The 21759-nt window shown below is 31.1% G+C and overlaps 1 protein-coding gene across 2 annotated transcripts; it reads right to left on the bottom strand.

Annotated features, from left to right (window-relative positions):
- Positions 1 to 820: 820 nt before the first annotated feature.
- LOC111295560 (stomatal closure actin-binding-like protein) lies at positions 821 to 21615 on the bottom strand. Of its 2 annotated transcripts, none has more exons than XM_022889092.2 (13): positions 21288 to 21615; positions 19697 to 20002; positions 19239 to 19367; positions 17920 to 18012; positions 17326 to 17469; positions 15333 to 15401; positions 13583 to 13666; positions 5145 to 5325; positions 4284 to 4400; positions 4006 to 4064; positions 1595 to 1729; positions 1343 to 1492; positions 821 to 1081 (listed from the first exon to the last, which is right to left on the bottom strand). In XM_022889092.2, the coding sequence occupies exons 2-13, from the start codon at positions 19979 to 19981 to the stop codon at positions 1049 to 1051; spliced, it is 1479 nt and encodes a 492-aa protein (XP_022744827.2). In that variant the 5' UTR covers positions 19982 to 20002; positions 21288 to 21615; the 3' UTR covers positions 821 to 1048. The 2 variants fall into 2 exon arrangements, with proteins under 2 accessions (XP_022744827.2, XP_022744826.2); XM_022889091.2 differs by lacking the exon at positions 21288 to 21615 and adding an exon at positions 20500 to 20535.
- Between the last annotated feature and the right edge of the window lie 144 nt (positions 21616 to 21759).

The raw sequence follows: 21759 nt of genomic DNA, 5'->3' as shown, positions 1-21759 counted from the left end.
TATTTTTTTATTAATTTTTAATTATTTATTAACAAAAATGTTATTGACATAAAGCAATTTTAGTAAATTCTAATTAGTTTTAAATTTATATATATATATATATATATCGAATAATTTAAAATTTTTATTATGTACAACATTTAATTTAATTTTTAATGATCTTTTTCCTCTCATTATATTTTATCTCATTATATTACATCTTTCAATTTATTTTAATCTCACAATTACAATACTCAATTTCATTTCTACAATAATTAATCTTAAATCATTATTATTTTTAATTTCATCAAAATCAATATGATATCCCATGCAAATTATAATATTCTATGCTTGTTAACTAGAAATGGTAATGGGTTGAGGTGAATTATTTTTGGCCTTGATCCTATCCTAGCCCAACAATTTTTTTTATATTTAAATCTGACTTGAATCGATCCGATATTATATAAAATCGTATTTGATCTAATCAAATTCAAAATTAATAAAATATTATCTTTTAAATATAAAATAATATTGTTTAATGTAGATATAAAATTAAATAAATATAAAAAATTATAAATATAATTAAAAAATATTTTTTATATAGTTACTTAATCAAATCGGGACAGATTTAATTAAAATTTAATCCTAATTTTTTTTTTACTATTATTTGATCCGACCTTAAATCTAATTAAAAAAAAAATGATCCTAAGAAGTTGGATCGGATCCCGACGGTAATAAGTTAAGCTCCCATCCCTAGTGTTAACATTACCCATGATAATTTATAAGTGATATATTTTGTCCATTGCCAAAAGAATTAAAAAAAAAAAAAAGAGCAAGCAAATCAAGCACAAATCAACCAATCAATTAAAAACAGCAAACTTGTTACAATCGGTGATTAGGCAAAACAAAAAAGACTGCCTAAACAATGCAACCAAATTAGTGGAACCCAAACCCAAACATATTCTTTTTCTCCCTCATCATGCCAAACACACCATACAATGTAATTACTCACACTACCAAAGCCTCATTGTATCACAGTTGTAAAAGACTGTCAGTTAGATTTTTACTTCTACATTTGATCATCTGGTCCTCCAAGCATCACCTGCATATTATATTTTTCACATTTCAATACTTCGTAGCAAAAATAAAGTACCAAGAAAAGCACATAACTTGGTTTTTAAAAATTTTTGGAAAAAAAAAATCAAACAAGCTCCATTGGAGTATAAGCCAAAACGCAAAATTAGCGAATAACCAAAGACTTAAATTTCATAACATTGGGAGTAAAAGTTAGTGAGGATATCTTTAGATAATTTCATATGCCTCCTTTAGTAAAATTGAAAAAGGAAAAAGAAAATGAACTTACACCACAGTCAAAAGCATGCTTTCTTGCAACCATAATTGCCGCATTCCTTTCTCTCTCTGATTCAAACGTTAATACATAAGAGAGTCCTTTCCTTGGTTGCCAAAACAATGACTTCGCCGGGGCATTACCATCACCACGAACTCCGCATAGCTTAATTTGGAAAGCAAAAATGTGAGAATGGCTGTTGGCGAAAATACTTAACTGCATAACGGATACAGAAGAAAAAAGCTATAGAGCAACCAAAATAGTTACCAGCATTGATGTGGAATATATTTCTCTGGACTTTGTGATCCATCCTCTACAGAGCTTGATTCTCATCTTTCCAACATTGAAAGCATGAGTGGAATGTGACGGATGATCTTGTCCATTGATCTGGGAAATGATTACCTAGAAAAAGCATGGTGTAAAAAACTTCCATTAAAACTGGATGATATAAATATTCCTACCCATACTAGCATGAAATTTGTAAATGAAACAAACTACTTGTTTTGACATATTCCGGAGAAATTAAGTCCAAACATAAAGCTTTTTTCTTAACTTTCTTTATGTTAAATTGTTAATTAACATGGGAAAAAAAGTTAAATTATAGATTCAGAACAACCCTTCATGTATCTATAAATTCTTCTAATCAATTATCAAACGTACATCAGAATAAAGAAGAAAGTTTAGTTGATGCTGAAATATTTAAAGAATAGCACAAACTTTTCAATTCAGTATAATCTAGGGGGAAGTATATTTAGGACAATTTTGCATCCCATCAACATGATTTAAGACTTTAATCCAACTCATAGAACCATGAATTTCAACTTAAACACCAAAAGATAGGAAATAAAACTTGATCAAATATAACTATATAAGCTCTACCTAATAATAACTAAAAAAAAAAAAAAAAGAAAAGAAAAAACTCTAATAACAAAATTAGAATAACTGATATTGGACCCAAATTCTAATTAAGAAAAGATAAAGATTTTACATAAGAGAATTCAAAGTCTATAGTTTGGATGAGACAATTAGACTCCTAATACTTTTTGGAATGATAATTGAGATGAGACAGCAGGCTGAGGAGAAGGCAGAGAGAAAGACCTGAAACATTGACTTTTTGCACATCTAGTGCTGGTGCTAGCCAGGGGGTGCAATTGAGCCAATCTAGTGAAAAGCTCAAGCTTGGGTTAAATTTAGTCAAGTTTACTTCTTATATTAGGGTCAGCTCAAAAAGTAATTAAGCTACTCAAATTCAACTTGAATAAAAAGGTCAAACTAGACTTGAGCTCAGATTTGAGCTTGAGCTTAAACCCAAATGAAAATAAAAAATATTCTATTTTTGAAATAGAACCAAAATTCTATTATAAATGTATATTAGATTTAAAATGCAATTACATATCATAAAAAATTGAAAGATAAGTCAGTCGCTTGAGCTCCTTCAGCTCCTTCAGCTGAATATTAAAATACTTGAACTAAAGTCAACTTTCTATTCAAGCATGGCTGGACAATGAATAAGTCAAGTTAATATTCAGCAAGTTGAGTCTAGGTAGCTTAGGAGTAATTTGACTAGCACAGCCCTTGCACTAGCAAAATGAAGCAACAAACAATGAGCACTCAAAGAATACCGATCTTAGAATTGTTTTCAGTAAAAACTATGGTGGAAAGAAAAGTTAAGTACTTAGGATTTTTTTTTTCTTGATTCAAATTCAACGGATTGGAAGGGAAGAGAAATTACAAGTAAATATTTGTAAAGTTTCTTTCCCTCAGAAGAAAACTGTTTTTACATTTACTAAAAATATTGGAGATTTTTAGTAAATGTAAAAACACTAAAAATATTGGAGATTTTTAAGGAAACCCTTTTCAAGGAAGTGCAGCACATATATAAACAGTAGATACAATCTGTCAATTAAAAGAAACTGATGCATAATTAAGTTTCTTGTTGTTTTCCTTATTTAGGAAACCAAGCAATTAAAAAGAGGTTCCCTCCCTCTTTATTTTGATCTATTATTTCCGTTGTCCATTTTGACAACAAAACTAAATAAATCATAAGCATCATCAATTACCATCCTGGATCAACTCATTATCTCTCAACCAAAATAGAATGATCATGGACAAACTAGGGATGACAAACTAAATCTTGTTCATGACAGGATGCAATTTACAGACTTCAGCAATTAAAACTAAAAGATGATAGCCAGATAAGATTTAACAGCCAAATGCACATTTAAAATATGCTTTTTGTTATTTGTAATCACATATGCAGGTGGACAAAGTCGCAGGAACTATCTAACAAAAATTAGCAGAATTATCATTTTGGAATAGACGAAAGCTTCCTTTTTTCTTTTAGGGGCACAAGAAGAGACTATAAGGCTCAAACCTAGGATCTGTACCTGCCCCTACTTTCCAATCACTTTAGCTAAGCCTAAGGGCAAATGCCCCAAATTTGCATCATCCACCCCATCCCCAGAGAGAAATCAAAGGTTATAAATAAACTATCTGAAACCAGGCTTAGAGACCAGAATCATATCAATAAACTCATTTACCAGTACAAAATCACAGATAGAGAAGGATCATTATATCATTAATGGACAAATTGATAGGAATAATTCTAAACCAGTTGCCCGGTCTCTTTGGCAGCATGGCAAGAGTAAGAGTAACTAACTGGAAAGAAGCAAACATACATTAAATTCACTGCTGGATTTTCGCAAAAGTGTCTCCACGTAGCCTCCCAAACCTGCAGCTGTAAAAGTAACTTTATCAGCATTTCTTGCCTTCTTTGATAAGCATCAATATACTAATGCAAGGGATAAGAACAGCAAGGGAGCATGATCTAACTTTTGATCATAACATGCATGAATTTTAACATTAAATAATTAGGAACAGATCAAAAGCTGGCAGCAAACACTGAAAGAGAACAAACATTTGACAAGTAAAATTGTACATTTGGATGTAAACGAACCAGAATCAATAGGAGCAGCAGTTGTCACGGAGACTGTTTGGCCATTTGAGAGAATGTCAACCTGCAAAATTCGACCAACATCAAGGGGTTCTGGGGCATAAATTGTTTTGTTGGCACCTGATGATTCAGAAAATCGAACCAGTTAATAGAGCAGGATGCAAAGGAAATGACACAGGTTATCCAGCAACAATATTTCAAACCTATTCAAGTGAGTAATTAAAAATTCCAACGAGTGTTTAGATGCTTATACTAGATAAGACACAAGTATGATATATTGCAACTCTGATCAGCACAGCTAGCTGTAACTTTTTAAATTTGTTGCCTCATGCACCTAACTTAGACCTAAATCACTACTTACAGAAGGATGAATAGGCACCTGAACTAATTAACAAGGTGGGTAGGATATTTATAAAGTTATATTGGGGTTAATGGCAGAAATGCAAGAAACCAGAAAAAGAGAAGAACACATAGACATCTGGTAGAGTTTAGTGCAATTAAATGCACATTAAATAACTTTTGAAAACCCTTTAGTAATTTGGTTACCTTTGTAAATCTGCCTGTATGTCATTTGTGTGGGAAAGTACTGTTACAACTATTTTATTTTGATAACAATTAACAACCAATTAACAAAAGCAAAGGATGTTTCTTAGACTCCAGCTGTAGAAGCAGTATTCATACAATAACAGAAGTCTTCAAAGCATTATTTCACGGCCTTATGTTCACTAAATCTTCATATTAGAATATCTCAATTACATAAGATAGAAAGTTCACCATACAGTATGTTTTACGACATAATTAACCAAATCAGCTTCAGTGCAGTTAAGAGACTTGCAGGTAAAAGAAGATTCATGGAATGGATACCTGAAATTATTTCCCTTTGATTTCCATCAGGTGATGCACGAAACCACTGGATTGAAGATTTTGAAAGCAATGGAGCATTATCAGAGCAAGGTTGGAGTCGTAAGCATGAACCAAGTGTTTCAGAACCATGCAAAGCATATACACGGGATTTGTTCTCCTCAGCCTTCTTGTTAATTGCCAGCTGCAATGAACAATGCATAGATTCGAACGTCAGAAATTATCAATAACCAGACTAAGTCATCCCACTCACTAAAATTAAAGGCTTGATTGGCACTATTTGAGATAACATACCAGGGTAACGATAGTCAGTACAGAATATTAATATGGAAACATATGTTAAAACTGACCAAGGACCTTGTTGGAAGCCAGGAAATGATGTTCAAGAATTAGAAGCATTAGCTACTAACATCCAGCTACAACTTGACCAATATTGCTCATGACCAAGGATTTAAATAGCGGTCACGGTCACGTTTTCAATCGCGTCATGTTTATTGTATTTTCAGATATAACGGAGATTATTGTAGTTATTGCGATCATCTTGATTGTGAATTTTTTTTAAATTATGCATAATCTATTATAAAATGTAATAATTATAATTATAATCATAAAAATATGATTTTAAAGTATTTTATGACCCTATGTTGTTTATTTTCAAAAAAAATTATTCACAATTTTATTTAGATTATAATAAAGCATTTATATTTAGTTTAACAACAAATTATAAGCTTCCCTCAATCCTCCCAACTAGATTTTCTCTAAAAGAATTTCAAAAATTAAAATTTAATATTTTAATAAAATTAATTACTAAATTAAAAAAAAAACCCACCCCACCCACCTAGCCATCCCACTCCAAAATTTCGCTGAATCTTGAATCCCACCCAATTCCCAAATTCCCTCAAGTCTTCACGGCCTTCCTCAAGTCAACGACTCAACCATGCTCAAGTCTTCTTTCTCTTCTTAGTTTCTTTGCATCTCTCACTCTTTTTCACGTCTCCGTCTTGCCTGCTCCAGCCTCCACTCACCAGCCACTCACGTCTTCCTCTTCTTCCAGCCTCTCTACTCTCGCGGCTTGCTTTATAAAACCTAGTCCCAAGTCGGCCTCCCAAGTCCCAACTCTCCCTCTCACACACCCATTGACCCTCTATCACTGTAGTCAACCTCGACCTTGTATCTCTCAGATTCTTGACTATGTTGGATTTTTTTTTTTTAAACTTGAATTGGTGATGGGAAAAAAAGGGATAACGCTATAACAGACCGTTCCCTAATACCCCATGTTCCAGCAGTTGCTACGCATCGTTTCTAGTGTGATTGAAAATCACAACCGCATTTTCCCCAATAACGGTGTGGGTGGTGGCACTATTGCAATTTCGAGACCGTTATTCCGCTATAGGACCGCTATTTGATTCCCTACTCATGACATCTACCTTCCAATATTTTGAGTTAAACTAATATTGTAATATTACAAAATTCAACTTTCACAGAACCTAATGACTTCCACGAGGCATTTGGTTGGCGCTATCAGTTGGATGCACTTTGGCTTTCAGCACCACAGAAATTGCCTAAACATTATCACAGATCTTCACCTAGTTGGCTCCTATTTCTTGTTTCATTCAATAAGCATTTTTTGAGAAGATTAACTAGTGACTGGTAAGCTACTACCATTTTATCCAAACCTGTATTTTGAAAGATTATACAAGTATATAACCAAGCATAATAAAATTTGTTATATTATTTTAAATGATTTCAATACCAACTTTTTTTGTTGTCCTAATATCATACATATGTAACCATTCTTGCAACATCCTTATATGCATTTTTTGAGTAGTTATAATTTTATTATTTTACACATGAGCATATGACAGAGGATGCACATATGCTAGATGAGTGATTAAATTACCTACGGCTATGTTTTATATTTTATTGGTTTAATTGTAATTTTCATATATATTTTAAAATATTTAGGTTATTTTATATTTAATTAGTATCTTAGCTTTAAATTTATCATTATTTTGAAATGACAAAAACTTTAAGTTGTTTTCCAAACTAAATGTGCTTAAGATTTTTGTATATTTCTCAAACCAAAAGTTTGCTTTAAAGATTATTCTTTTTTTTTTTTCTGCAAAGCCAAAATTTTACTCATTGGTAAATTTGAAAACAGCACGAGTACATGATCACAGTCCCATTTCACTTATCAGACCAGGAGACATACAAACCAAGGAATCAAATATAAGTCTCATAGCAGAATAGCAGCTGTGAAATTGCAGTAGCACCATCACCTAGCCACCACTATCGGAGAAAATGCGGTTGTGAAATTTAATCACACTTGAAACAGTTCACGGTCTGTTATAGCCGCTATTCCCGTTTTCCTATCACCAATTCAAGTTAAAAAAAAAAAAAAAACCCAAAATTTCAACTGCCAAGAATCTGAGAGAGATGAGGCCAATGCTGTACTTTGTATACAGTGAGTTGGGACTGGGTTTTATGGAGCAAATCCCGAGAAAGTAGAGAGACTAGAAGAAGAGGGAGACGCGAGTGGTTGGTGAGCGAAGGTTGAAGCAGGCGAGAGAGAGACGTGAGAGACAGTGAGAGATGCAGAGAAATTGAGAAGAAGAAAACTTGAGCAAGTTTGAGTTGTTGAATTGAGGGAAGCCATGAAGAAGACTTGAGGAGGGAATTTGAGAATTGGGTAGGATTCACGATTCATGGAAATTTGGGGGTGGGACTGTGGGAGTGAGGTTTTTTTTTTTTTTTTTTTTTTAATTTAGTAATTAATTTTATTAAAATATAAATTTTTAATTTTTAATTTTTGAAATTCTTTTAGAAAAAATCTAGTTAGAAAGATTGAGGGAAGTTTATAATTTATTGCCAAACCAAATATGAATGCTTTATTATAACCTAAATAAAATTGTGAATAATTTTTTTAAAAAAATAAAAAACATAGTGTCAAAAACTACTTTAAAAATCATATTTTTATGATTATAATTATAAATAATACATTTTATGACAAACTGCGCAAAATTTTTTTTAAAAAAATTCACAACCATAATAATCGCAATTGTCTCCGTTATATCAAAAAACGAGATAAATGTGATGCGACCAAAAATGTGACCACCACTGTAACCACTATTTAAATCTCTGATACAAACTAAAAACAGACTAAAATAAACAAAAGGCAATACCTCTCCCTTGCAGAGAACACAACAACCAACAAGTTCCATTCAACAACAGATACCACCAAGCCATAAACTCTCAATATTTAATCTTTAAATGCAAGTACAATTGATATTTAAAAAAATATATATTTTCATTGGTTAATATAATTTTGATTTTATTGATTTGGAGAAAAGAAAATTTTCTATGCATTTTACTTGAAAATAAAAGTACAATTGATAGTCAAAGAAAATTTACTCCCTTCGCCGTAATATAATTTTGGAATTATTGATTTCAAGAAAAGAAAATTTTGCCAATGTGCATTACTTGACTAGAGCTCTTATTCTTTAAAGGAAAAATGATGTTGAGCTCTAATATTTTCTTTAACATATCAAATTTTGCAGAAAATTAAAACTAAAAAATATATATTTTTAAGGTTAAGCTAAAATGAAAGTCCAAGTAATTTAAAAAGAAAAATATTTCTATTGAGCTTAAACAATATTCTTGGTTAATATTTCTTTTAAAATAACATACAAGTTTCCCAATACCCTATGCATTTTTATCTCAAATATTTGTTTTTAATCAACCCACAAGTAAGTACTTTTAAACATTAAAATGATCAATTAAAAAGGAAATAAAAATCAAACAAACCAAGTTTTGAAAAGCAAAAGTTAAGCAAAACTTAAAGTTTATTGGAAGAGATCAAACCCCCTTCAGATGGGATTGATCCCGTGTTAGAGGAAAGCTATCCTTGAAGAAGATCCTTCAAGGGATTGATCCTCTCATTCTAGAGATCAATCTCATCAACTAGTTTAGCAGCCAACAATCAAATTCTTCAAAAAAATCATAGCTACTTTTTGCTCCAACCTTCTACAACGGCTCCAAAGCCATTTCAAGCAATAAATGGGTACTCCAACACATTTGTGACGCAAGAGCACAAGCACTAAAAATTCATATCTTCATTTTTTCAAGGATTCAAGAGAACCCAATTGTTTTAAGCTTAAATTCTTCATCTTTTGTATTATATCTTTATAATACTCTTCTTTGTACTTAATTGGCAAACACCCAACCTTTGAGAGGTCGATATCTTTGCAAAAACACTTGTAAGTTCTTAGAATTTGGGTGGTTAAGAGGTGAGGTACCCTTTTGATAGAATTTTTGAGTTTCTTTGATTAATTATGAGGGTTGTAAAGGTTATACTTAAGCCTGGAAAAGGCATTTGTAAGTTTATTGATATAGTGGATTAGACATTTTGGCAAGCCAAGAGAGAAAACGTAGGTGCTTAAAGGAATGACTAAACGTCTATAAATCATTAAGTTTGCTCTTTCTATTCCTTCTCCATTTGATTTCAATTGCACTTGGGTTTAATTTCACATATATTTCTTATATTATTATTTTTTCACAAATATTTATTTAACTTTAATTTTGGAAAAATTTGAAAATAATCCAATTCACCCCTTCTTGTATTGTTTATCTACACTTGAGTTAACATAGGATTTGCTTCTTTTCAAAGTATAAGGCTTTAGGATTATATTTGGTATTTTGCATTTTATTAAGGTTTTGGGTTTAGTTACCTATGTTATTTTAGTTTCAATTAGGTTTTAAATGATGAATATTTGAGTTCTTGAGATGAGTATTAACGTTTTCTCCCTTTATTGATTCTTTTCTAGTTTCTTACCTTCCATTACTCCCCCATTTCTTCTGTTTCTCCCTAATTGTTTCAGTCTATTTCTGATTTTTCATCTAGATTACTATATTCCATTTTCTCCTAATTGTTCTACATCATATAATCTACAACTACTACTTACAAATATTGCACATTTTCATCAACAACTAGTTACTTAAAGGGAGTACCCTCTAATTAGTAGCAACATCCTTGGTCAGTTATAGATTATTATGCAATATAGTAGAGAGTGCTGATTTAATGGGGTCAAATATGGTGCTAGTTAAAAGGTTATCTATTCCTTTGAAATGTTTGACAACGCCCATGTGTGAATATTGCCACATGACACAGTGGTGGAACATCCTTTGAGCTTAGGAGCCCCCAAAAAAATTTTGAAAACCTTTTAATATATACTATATCCTATAATTATTTCATATATGTTTATATTAAATTAAATTAAATTGACTCTCACATTAAAATTGTTATTTGTTAATTTTACATTTTTATCTTTAAGTTAATTTTATGCTTTGTAATTTAAGAGAATTAAAATCACATTATTATTTGTCTATTTATTGTAACTATAATAATTATTCACAAATCCTTAAAAGTAATAGACTTGTCACAAATATTAAATCACATTCATGTAAACTTAAAAAAAAAAAAAAGGCCTTCTCAACAAGGTTCTAAATCTTCAACCAAGTACCAAAGGTATGTTGTTTTTCCTTTTAGTTGATTACACTTATCTCCTTATATCTTTGTGACTATTTTAAATTTTTTGTTTGATAAAATCTCAAATAAATTATGTTAATTACTCGAATTATTCATTTTCCTTGAAGGACTTGTATTCAACAGATTTCAATCTAGTAACCTATCACGAGCCCATAGTTGTATTAAGTACACCTTTTTACCTATTTACATGCCTTATCCTAATCTTGTAAGAGCATCAATCTCACATGCAAGAGTTTTTTGCACTTTCCTCTTAACTCTATTTCACCACCTAGACATTCTATTTCAAACCATAGTTACTAGGAGAGTGGTATTCTTAGTTCGTGGTACCATAGTAACTCTTTAAAGTATCTAGTCACTCATAGCTTGATTTGGTTGATTATAAGCTATTACAATTAATTATTTTAATTTAATAAAAGATGTTGGAGGACTATAGAAGTGATTTTTCCTTTAAAAAATTACAATTGGTTTTTCCTTTTCTAAAAATATTGTACATGTGCTTCTAAGTATCAATTCATAAAACATAAATGCGGCTTTTTATGTTTTAAAAATGCGTATCATGTTTAAAAGCATCATTAGAATTTAAAAATCTAATTAGGTCCAAGTGGCCCAAAAGCCTAAAAATCAATAGCTTTCTTGTTTTTAACCATTATTTTAAAATTTTCAACTCCTCTCTCTTTGTGCACCTCTGTTTGTCTTACTCACTCTTCTTGTCTCTCTCTTTTGTCTTCACTTTCTTTCTAACATTCTAGAATCTAGTTTTCTCTTGTTCTCTTTTCAATCTTCGCTCTTATTCTTTTAGTTTTTGTTTTGCATGTTAGATTGGGTTCCTATTTGTTTTGAAAATATGGATACCTAAAATTAGGATCCGAATTGTGGTACTTTTCCAACCTCAAACCTCATGGTACACAATCTAGATCTTTAAAATTTAGGGTCCAGAATCCAAATTCTCAAAAGAAAGAGAAACCCAACATTAAAACTTCAAAATAAAAAGAGGAAAAAAAAAGGGAAAAGATTAAATAGAGAACAAAAGGAAGCATGGAAGCATGGATTTTGTAATTTCAAAAAGAAACAAGAGATAAAAAAGAGAAGACAAAAGGAAAAGAAAGGCAGAAAAATGAAGGTGCACAAAGAGAAAGTGCAATTTGAAACATTTTAAACAATAAAAAATAGGAAAGCTTATTGGTTTTTTTGAGTTTTGGGCCACATAGGGTGTAAATGAACAAAGTTTTCGATAAATTGTTCGTGAACATATTCGGTTTCTATTCATTTATATTCGTTTATTAAGCTTTATAAACGGTCTTGAACAACATTTTTATATTCGTTTATTAAACGAACTAATACAAATAAAGGTCTGTTTGGTTCGTTTATATTCATGAACAAATTCATTTAAAGTTAGTTTAAAACTCATTCATTTATTATTTGTTTATTATTCATTTGCTATTCGTTTATAATAATACTAATAAAATTATATTTTTATCTTTTACCCTAATTTTATTTTAAGGTTTATTTATATTTTTTTGGGTTCGTTTATGTTTGTTAGGGTTTGTTTGTTTAAATTTGTTTGATTATGATTTGTTTATTGCACATAAATACATTCATTTATATATGTTCGTAAATACATTAACGAACATGTTCACGAACGAATTCATTTAACTTATTAAACAAACATAAATTGACGCTAAACCACTTACTATTTAAATGAACGAACACAAACGAACAAAATAATTTTCTTAGTGAACACAAACTAAATACGAACACCTCTAAAAATAAATAAACTAACCACAAACATACATTTATTCGTTCATGTTCGGTTTGTTTACAGCCCTAGAGCCACATAAGACTAATTGGATTTTTATACATTATTCATGCTTTTAAAATGATATGTACCATGTATCATACTGGTTTGGCTCACCATTTTCAAATTTATTGGCATTATATCTAGTGTTAAAAAAAATTTTGAGAAAACCAATTTGAGACGATAGTGTTGGGATTGGTTCTGATTAGTTTCTTTATTCGGTTTGATTTTTGGATTGGAAAGTAAGAAAATAAAAAATATCAGAATTGAACCAGATTATATATTTTTATTTGTTTTATATATATTTTAAATTTATATACATTTATATTAGTTTTAATATATATATATATATATATATATATATTAGTTTTATAACAACTTTTTTTTTAAAAATAATTTTTAAAATTCGATTTGGATCAGATTGGTTTCAAAGAAAGTTTGGTTCGGATTCAGATTCAGATTGATTTTGAAAATTCATAACTTTAACCACAACAACCAAACCGAATCATTATCATCCCTAATTATATCATTATTTTCTTTCAAATATATATAGATATAAACACCCTTATATTGTATATGTACATATACATGCATACCTCTATATAAATGAAAATTCAAGTCCTAAAAACTATACTAATATTTATTGTCTAAAATTTCCAAACATCAAATAAAGGAGGCAAATTTAAAGATATTAAGAATTATCATTAAACATGTCCAATAGCCTAATTTTAAAGAAAATTGAGTTAATTAAGAGAGTCAAATAGGTCCAAAAAATTTGGAAAAAGAAAAAGAAAGTAATTAGGCAAAATCTTCCGGCAATCAAAATGAAAATTTTTGGCCAACACAAATGAAACAAGGCAAACCAGCCTTACAAAATTGATGGAGCCCAGTATTAAGGGCAAAACTAAAAATTATTGTGGTGTACCGGTTTTCTTCAAAACTGTCATGTACCAGCCAATAAGACTGGTACCAGTACGGTACCCACAACCATAGGTGCAACTGATACTAAAGAGTGTCATGAAAGAGGCATCTATTATATTTATCATCAAAGTACCGAGTGCCAGTCTAAAGGTATTATTGTAAGATAAAAGTTCAACAGACCTCTTTCTGAAGCTTTATTGAGAATATAGATTTTTCTCGAATTTGATTCCTTAGTGCACGAAGTTCATGCTCCAAATCCATCACCTGAAAATATGACACATATTCCAATGATCAAAAGCTGCTATTATATCACAACCATATATCTAACAATAAAATTTCATCTACTAAAATGCGCATGTAAAATGTAGCCAAGCAATATAAATAATGGTAAGAGAAAACTAGAACATGAAAATAGATCTATAATTTGTGACAAGAGGATTAATAAATGAAGAATAGCAAGTGATCATTTGTAGCATAGCTAGGCATTAAATCATTAATGTGTGGCTATAATATTAAAAATCAGAAAATACAAGCAAATCACCAAATAGGTACCACAACAAAAGATGCTAATTTAAAAAAGCCAAAAAAGTGTCATGTTCAATGTCATATATTATAAGAAAGAAAGAGGCAAAGAAATTCACTATTATGGGAAAGAATGGAAAGAGCTAGGCATGGGTAATATACAGTGTTGCAATTGAAGCCTCAACATGTTCACTAAGCACTACAGATGACAATCAGTAATGAATCCGATACATTAACTTAATTAATGGCATGGGTAATAAACAGTATTGCAATTAAAGCCTCAATATGTTCACTAAGCACTACAGATGATGATCCAATCAGTTGGCCACTAAGTTCCTAAAACCTATGAGACCAAGTTATTTTTTAGATGCAGATTTTAGTTATGTTTTTATTCAATGATGTACACATTCAATCATGTGATTACATAGAGGAGGGGTCAAATTGCACCTGTGTAACAATTCCTATCGTTACTCTCTTCTATAACTTCCAGTTCAATGAATATTCTAACAAACCAACTATTGGATTTAAAAATCCTTTCAAACCCATCATGCACATTGAATTTCAAATCAATCAGGTATCTACATCACATCAATTGAAAATACTATCTTTATCAATATAAATTTAATGGTTCAAATTTTATCGTCATCAAGTAAATAGTATATTTTCAATTAACTTGAAATCTGGCAAGCGAACCCGGAAATTAACTCAATTAGTTCATGCAACCACCCTTAAGAGGTGGCATATACAAAGTTTAGGATTCAATTCCCAATACCTGCAACCCCTTCCTCTATTCTTAGGCTATAGCCTCCTTTGTACCAAAAAAAAAAAAATCAGCAAAAATCAGCATGCATGATTTACATAAATAGAGCATAAAATCCAATGGTTGGATTAACGAAATATATATCATAAAAAAGATATGAAAGGGTACAACTAACTTTATACGGATTCCTAGTTTACATGTGTGTGTGTGTGTGTGTGTGTGTGTGTGTATATATATATATATATATATATATATAGAGAGAGAGAGAGAGAGAAAGAGATGCATGTAATTAAGATAAGACAAAGCCACTTCTTATAAATACCCTTTTTCGAATAGTATTTCACTAAATTGATGAAAGCCATTTCATTCAATTCAAGTAGTTGTCTGATCAAATAGAAATTAAGAATTTGGACATTTTGATTCAAAGCAACAAAAAGCAAAGAAAACTTTCTCTTCAAATCAAAGATAAAAGTTTTGTATAAAGCAACAATTATAATGCATAAGAGAACTGAAACAGACAAATATCCAAATTTAGAGATTATCAACAAAAATATCTATAATCTGATACAACAGAACTGATGCTCTGCTACCTGCATTTTCTAGAAATGTTAGTGCAATGACAAGACCTAGGAGACTATACTAACGCACCTTGCTTGGCTGATGCATCAATTTAATTCTTCTAGCCTCTTGAACTTCCTCTATTAGCTCCTCAACCTCCTGCAAGACATAACATCAAAGATTAATAAAATATGTACCATCTTTAACATAAAAATATCAAACATGATGCAGAAAACCTATCTTTGACATGTATCTCCTGTTTTAATCACATGACAGGCAATTTCCAATGTAACCCAAAGTATACATACATGTGCATACATAGAAAAGGATCAATTTCCAATATAAATTCAAGAATGAAGGATAATAAGAATATTTTAATACATTGAATATTGGGTTAATGTTATGAATAGCCCCTAAACTATAGTGAAAGGTTCAATGTGATACCTGAACTTTAAAAATTTCTAATGTGGTACTTTAACTATGAATCTATTAACTAATATTGTACTCACCCTTAATGTGGCTAGCTTTAAATGATGACACATGGCGGACAAACAACCCTCCAAGTGCCACTTTAGTTAATAGATTCATTATTCAGGTAACACATTAGAAAATTTTAAAGTTCAAGTATCACATTGAACATTTTACTATAGTTTAGGGGTCATTCATGGCATTAACCCTTGAATATTCAATCCACTAAAACAAAACTAAAACTTTTTAGTCAAATAAAATTGAAGTTAACAGATATACCACCAACAAACATCCAGAACCATAATTCTGTGCTGACTAATGGATTTCCTTATTAGGAAATGAAGTGAAAAGAGAAAAACTGAAAAGAACTCTGACAGTAATAAGTATATAATAGCCATATAATTGGGATTCCAGGAACTAAAATATAAATGAGAGGAGTAAAATAATTGTATTGATATGAATCATGTGTACAAAAGGATTTTTAGCATTTACAAATCTGCTATGCTTACTAAACATTAGAAGTTGAGATACACAAGCATCCAATGATCAAAACAACTTAGAATAACAAATAAATGCATTTTTGAAATGGATGCACTGAATAGAAATATTGGTAAAATTTACTTTCCATGCTCTACATAGCATTGTTTCGTATGTTAACAGCATACATGTATAAAATAGGCCATCAATAGCCAACGTGAGTGTGTGTATGTGTCTTATATATTTATGTACTCTTTTAAATCAAGTATTATTCAATCAGAAGACATCAATCAAATCCAAGCAATATTCTTCCAAAATACAAAAAATAAAAGACAAAATACTCTAAGAAAAAAATGTCATACTGTATATATTTGTTATGATTTGGACCTTATTCCAAACCAAAATTGCAACACAAGATAATTACAATTACAGTTACATAAGACCACACAAAAGAAATACATGGTCCAAGAACCTATTACCTACATACAAGAGCAAGAAAGAAGACGTTCACTACCAATGGTATGAGATTACAATGAGGTTTATCTCTCTTCCAATCCCCTATTACAACCAATATCTCATCCTAAGCACTCACCTAGTATTTTTATTTATTCGACTTTCTTAATGATTATACCTTGTACAAACCTTAAAAGGTTTCTACGTGAAAATAAGAGAAATAAGTTCAAGGTTTCAACACCCCATGATTTCAGGCTAAAAGCGGGTATCAACACTCTGCTATCATGGTTGTTGACACCCTTGCAACAAGGGAAAGCTTGGTTAAATACAAGCCACGGTTTCCAATAATGTCTATGAAAAGCAAGTTACAAATTAAAAGGTATCAACACTCTTTTATCATTCTTGTTGACACCCCTTGACACAAGGGAAAGCTTGGTTAAATACAAGCCATATTTTGAAATACTGTCTATGAAGATCATTATTACATAATCTGAATTTGCAGTCTAAAATAGCATCTGACTGGACACAGCCCCAAACTATTAATTAAGTGCAAGTGTGCAATTATGGTTTTATGCTGTGTCTAGTTGGACTATATACTAGGCATTAAAAGTAGGACTAAAAACCTTTTCTCATCTTGGAAATTGATGAATTAGGAGGAAAACTAACTTAAACAACTCAATGAAACCTGTGTTTTTTGAGAATTTTCTGTATTCCTTTCTTGCTCATCAAGGGCCTCTCCAAATCGCTGCACTACAGCCCTAGCACTTTCAATTTCAGCACAAGCAAAAGATTTTTCTTGATTTACCAACTTTTTAGCATCTTCAGAAGCCTGCATATGTAAAAGAATAAATTTGATTCAGTAAAAATTAAAACAGATGATCCTTCAAAAGGAAAATTTTAAAAGCAGGCAATACAAAAGTGCATTAGCAATATTACAATGGCCAGAGATTTTTTTTTAACAAAGAAAAGCAGAACATAAAAATTCAAACTGCAAACTTTTGACAGGGCCGATCTTCATTTGACACATGAAGAGAATCAACAGTTTTGGACCCAAAAAGAACAGTAAAAAGCCAAAAAAAAAAAAACATTGCTCCAGGCACTGGACTTAACCAGGCCTTACAAATGAAAATGTTTAAATCAAATCAAGTCTTTATACAGGAAATAAACTTGTGTCTGCCTTTAGAATTTTTAAATTGCATCCTTCCACATAGAAAACATGCTGAATCATGATAAATCAGAAAAACACACACAATCCAAAACTTGACTGCCATGAACTGACCTGCTTGAGAAAGTTTGCCAGTTTTTTCACCTCAAACTTCTCTTGAATCAGTTCTCCTTCTTTTTGAGTCAATTTAACTGCTAAAGCCTCAACCTGAATGTTTTAAAAAGAGGAAAAAGAAGATAGGTATAGCTAAAAAAATTGTGACGTAGAATATCTTCAATAAAAAGATTCATCCAGTTCATAGACAAAATTTTGTATCATGCAGAAGAAAATTCCTTTGGTGAGAATGCACATACATGAATGACTATGCAAAGCTCACTCACATACACATGTCTATTTGGTCTCAAAGAATACGTTTAATACTGGAAAAAATAGATAATTTGGCATGAAAATAATAAGTTATCATAAAAATGTGAAAATGAAATGCATGGTCAAGGAAGCATGCATAGTCGACTTCTCTCTGCTTATTCAATATTCACTTGTTAAGTTGAATGAGCATTTATGTTTATGCACACACTTCTTTCAATGAAGAATGTTTATGTACACACTTAGAACATACCAAAAAATGCTTGGAACATAGCTCAGATCAATTGGATCCATTGGAGCATACACTTAAGCATATTATAGTTCACATAAAACGGGATACCAATTAGAATTTGATTTGACTGAGTGTTCTAGCTCCTAATAGATTCTATCATCTGTAAATTAAAACTAAACAAATACATAACAGCTAAAGGACTGGCAAGCTTTTTCTTCTTGCTTTCATTTGGTAGTTTTCCTTAATAATTTCGCAAGAGAAAAGAGCCTGAAGCATTAATTTTTTTTTAAACTTCCCCTGAGATATTCATATAATAGAATAATTTCTGAATTTAGAGATGCTAGACCTATCTGTATTTATATGGGTCATGAAGTGTATAGAAAATAAGGATTTATCCTTGTGATGTTATAGAGGCACAAAATAATGTTCTACCTTGGCATGACAAGCGGTTTTGAATGTCTTCCATGCAATAATCATTTTTATTCAATGCATAAGGAAAAGGCTCAGTGCAATAACTTAGGCATGCCTAGGAGGAAAAAAGAGCTATAAACTACAAAACAAGAATCAGATTGGCCATATTAGCTGGTATAGCTAGCCTGCATAAACTAAGAGTAAAAAGGAATATGGTTTATTGTTCATATGAGAGCATGAAGTGACTTTGTGCCACATGATTATCTTATATCATGAAAAAGAAAGGTTGCAGAATTGAAACACTATGCAGCAACCTGCTTCAAAATTTTGAATAAAACACAGCTATTTGTGACAGGTGTGACACATTAAGTTTCAAACAACAGGCTTCGTGAAAAAAAAAAAAAAATGGTAAAGCAAAACAACTAACCATGGAGATAGCTTTCTCTACATCTTCCTTGTCTCTCCCAGCCATTCGACCTCTCAAAGATTCCAAGGCATCTCTAAGCTTCTTCAAAAGAACATGCCCCTCCAAAGAAGCAACCTCTCTAAGTTTGGCCTGAACTCCAAGAAAATGAGTGTAATACACTTAATGACTTAATCATCCATCTCATTAAATTTGATATTGTCGTCAGATAAGGGGGAAAAAAAGTAGTTAAATAAAGAAACTACAGAGGGAACTAAATTTTTTGTTGAACTACATGATGCCTTCCATCCAGGTACTGGAAAATTCCAGATCGAGTTGAATGGAAAAAAGAGAACCATGCGGATGGCTCATGACTCCCAATTAGCTGAGAGTCTGAGACTACATGCTGAATGTTAGAAAGAAGATTTTTTGCTTCTCTATATTCGAAAATATTGGAGCAAACAAAATAAAATGGTGGGAACCTCATCAGCCAACTTTGCAGCAGCCGCAAGGTTCTTGTCAAATTTACTAGCAAGGTCGCGAACTGAAAGCCGCTTGTGCTGCTCAGATAATTGTGTTGTTTCCCTTTCAACAACCTCCTTCAGTGATGGACCATTGTTGTCCCCTCTTGGCTCCTCCAAAATCTGATTGTCAGGTCCTAATTTATACTTTGGAAAGTGGTCAGAAGCAAAGCTCACATCAGCGGAAACAGCCAGAATTGATTCTGTCAGCACTGTTTCATCAATTTCAGGACTTATCTTCGTCATTTTTAGGTCCGTTCTCCACTCCTTAGAAATAAGCACAAAAAGAAACAACCTTATGATCAGACCTCTAGCAAAACAATAAAACATCATTTTTCTTAATCGTAGATCTTAGGAAGATGAAGAACTCAGAAACATTTAAATTTCACCTCAAAATTAATTTCCATAATTAATCTTACACAATATTTATATTTTATTCATTGAATAGAAAAGCATATGGATCAGAAAATCACAGTCTGAACCTAAATATAGTTAGTGAAATCTTGCATTTAGTAACGATTTTTGGCAAAACCACCATCAAGCAACAGCAAAACTCAAATCAAGCTAATGAGAAACACACGGTCTATATTTGGGTAACAAAAGCAAATTGACTCAACCAAAAAGAAAAAAAAAAGAATAAAGATTGAAAGAATTAAAAGCAAAATGGAAAACTGCATAAATCTATTGTCAGCAAGTAGAAGTTTCTGCAGATAAGCACTTATCAAGCACCAAGATTCAGCTACAACTCCAAAATTTCTACTTACATCCATATTTGACCAAACGGTCTTCGAATTTCTAACTATTCAGAAAAATAAAAACAAAAGCTTTGACCTTTAAGCTGGAAAGATAGATTAAAATATATGCATCTCACAACAAATAAAGGATAAATTCAAAAAAAAAAAAATGATCAATTACAGTATTAGTATCATCTTTTCTTTGTAATAATAAAAGGAGATATTATCTCCCTTTATGAACTGGACTGCAACAATTTTATTTTTTTACTTACAAAAGCAGCTATCTGTTGCCTGTTTTTCCAACCCACATTCCAATAATTTCCAACCTACATTACCACTTCTTACCCAAATTTCATTTTTCTCCTCTTCCATCATTGCTAAAAACAACACAAAAAAAAAAAAAAACCAACCTATACATTATTCTCATTGATTATTACAATTAAGGAGAAAAAAAAGTGGAAAGCCAGAAGAAATCACCAGCAGCTACCTGTTGCCAGTTTTTCCAAACCACATTCAAATAATTTCCAACCTACATTACCACTTCTTACCCAAATTTAATTTTTCTCCCCTTCCATCATTGCTAAAAACAACACAAAAAAAAAACCCAACCTATACATTATTCCCATTGATTATTACAATTAAGGGGAAAAAAAAGTGGAAAGCCAGAAGAAATCACCATCCCAGAGAAAATGATAGCCAAAACCAGCAAGTGGTGAAAGTGCCATGCATGGAATGGAATAATATGAACAAAGAAAAAGGAAAAAGAAAACCCAGAAGAGAAAAAGAAAGAATGCAAGTGAAAATGTGAAATGACTTACAAATTCTAGATTGGAATGTGGGTAAAATGTGCAAAGATCAAAGCAGAGAAGGATAGACTTAAGCTAACAGAGGAACATGGTGAAAGATTCTTAGTCTGTAGAAGCTGGAGAAACTACAAATGACTGACTGACAAAGAGAGAAGAAAAAGAAGAAGAGGAAAGGAAAGGGGATGGTTGATTTTTGGGGGGTATGCTTGTTTTGGAGAATGCTTTTCTTTTTCGAAAGAAGAAGACAGAGAGAGAGCTTTTGTTTCTTCCCTGACTGACTTGTTTGCAGATTTGATCATTTATATTTTTTTATCTAAAATACAGATAATTTATTTATTTTTATTTTAATTTATACAAAAATTATATGTTATAATTTATAAAATATATAATATATTTTTTAATTTTTATTAAAATTTTAATTTACATCATTTTCAAATCTTTTTAATGTATTTTAACATATTGTCAAATTTAGTCGAGCGTTCCT

This window comes from Durio zibethinus, chromosome 14 (assembly GCF_047325235.1).
Source record: "Durio zibethinus cultivar Kanyao isolate XHJ-2024 chromosome 14, ASM4732523v1, whole genome shotgun sequence".
In the NCBI taxonomy this organism is placed as follows: Eukaryota; Viridiplantae; Streptophyta; class Magnoliopsida; order Malvales; family Malvaceae; genus Durio; species Durio zibethinus.
This window is presented reverse-complemented; position numbering and strand designations above follow the sequence as displayed.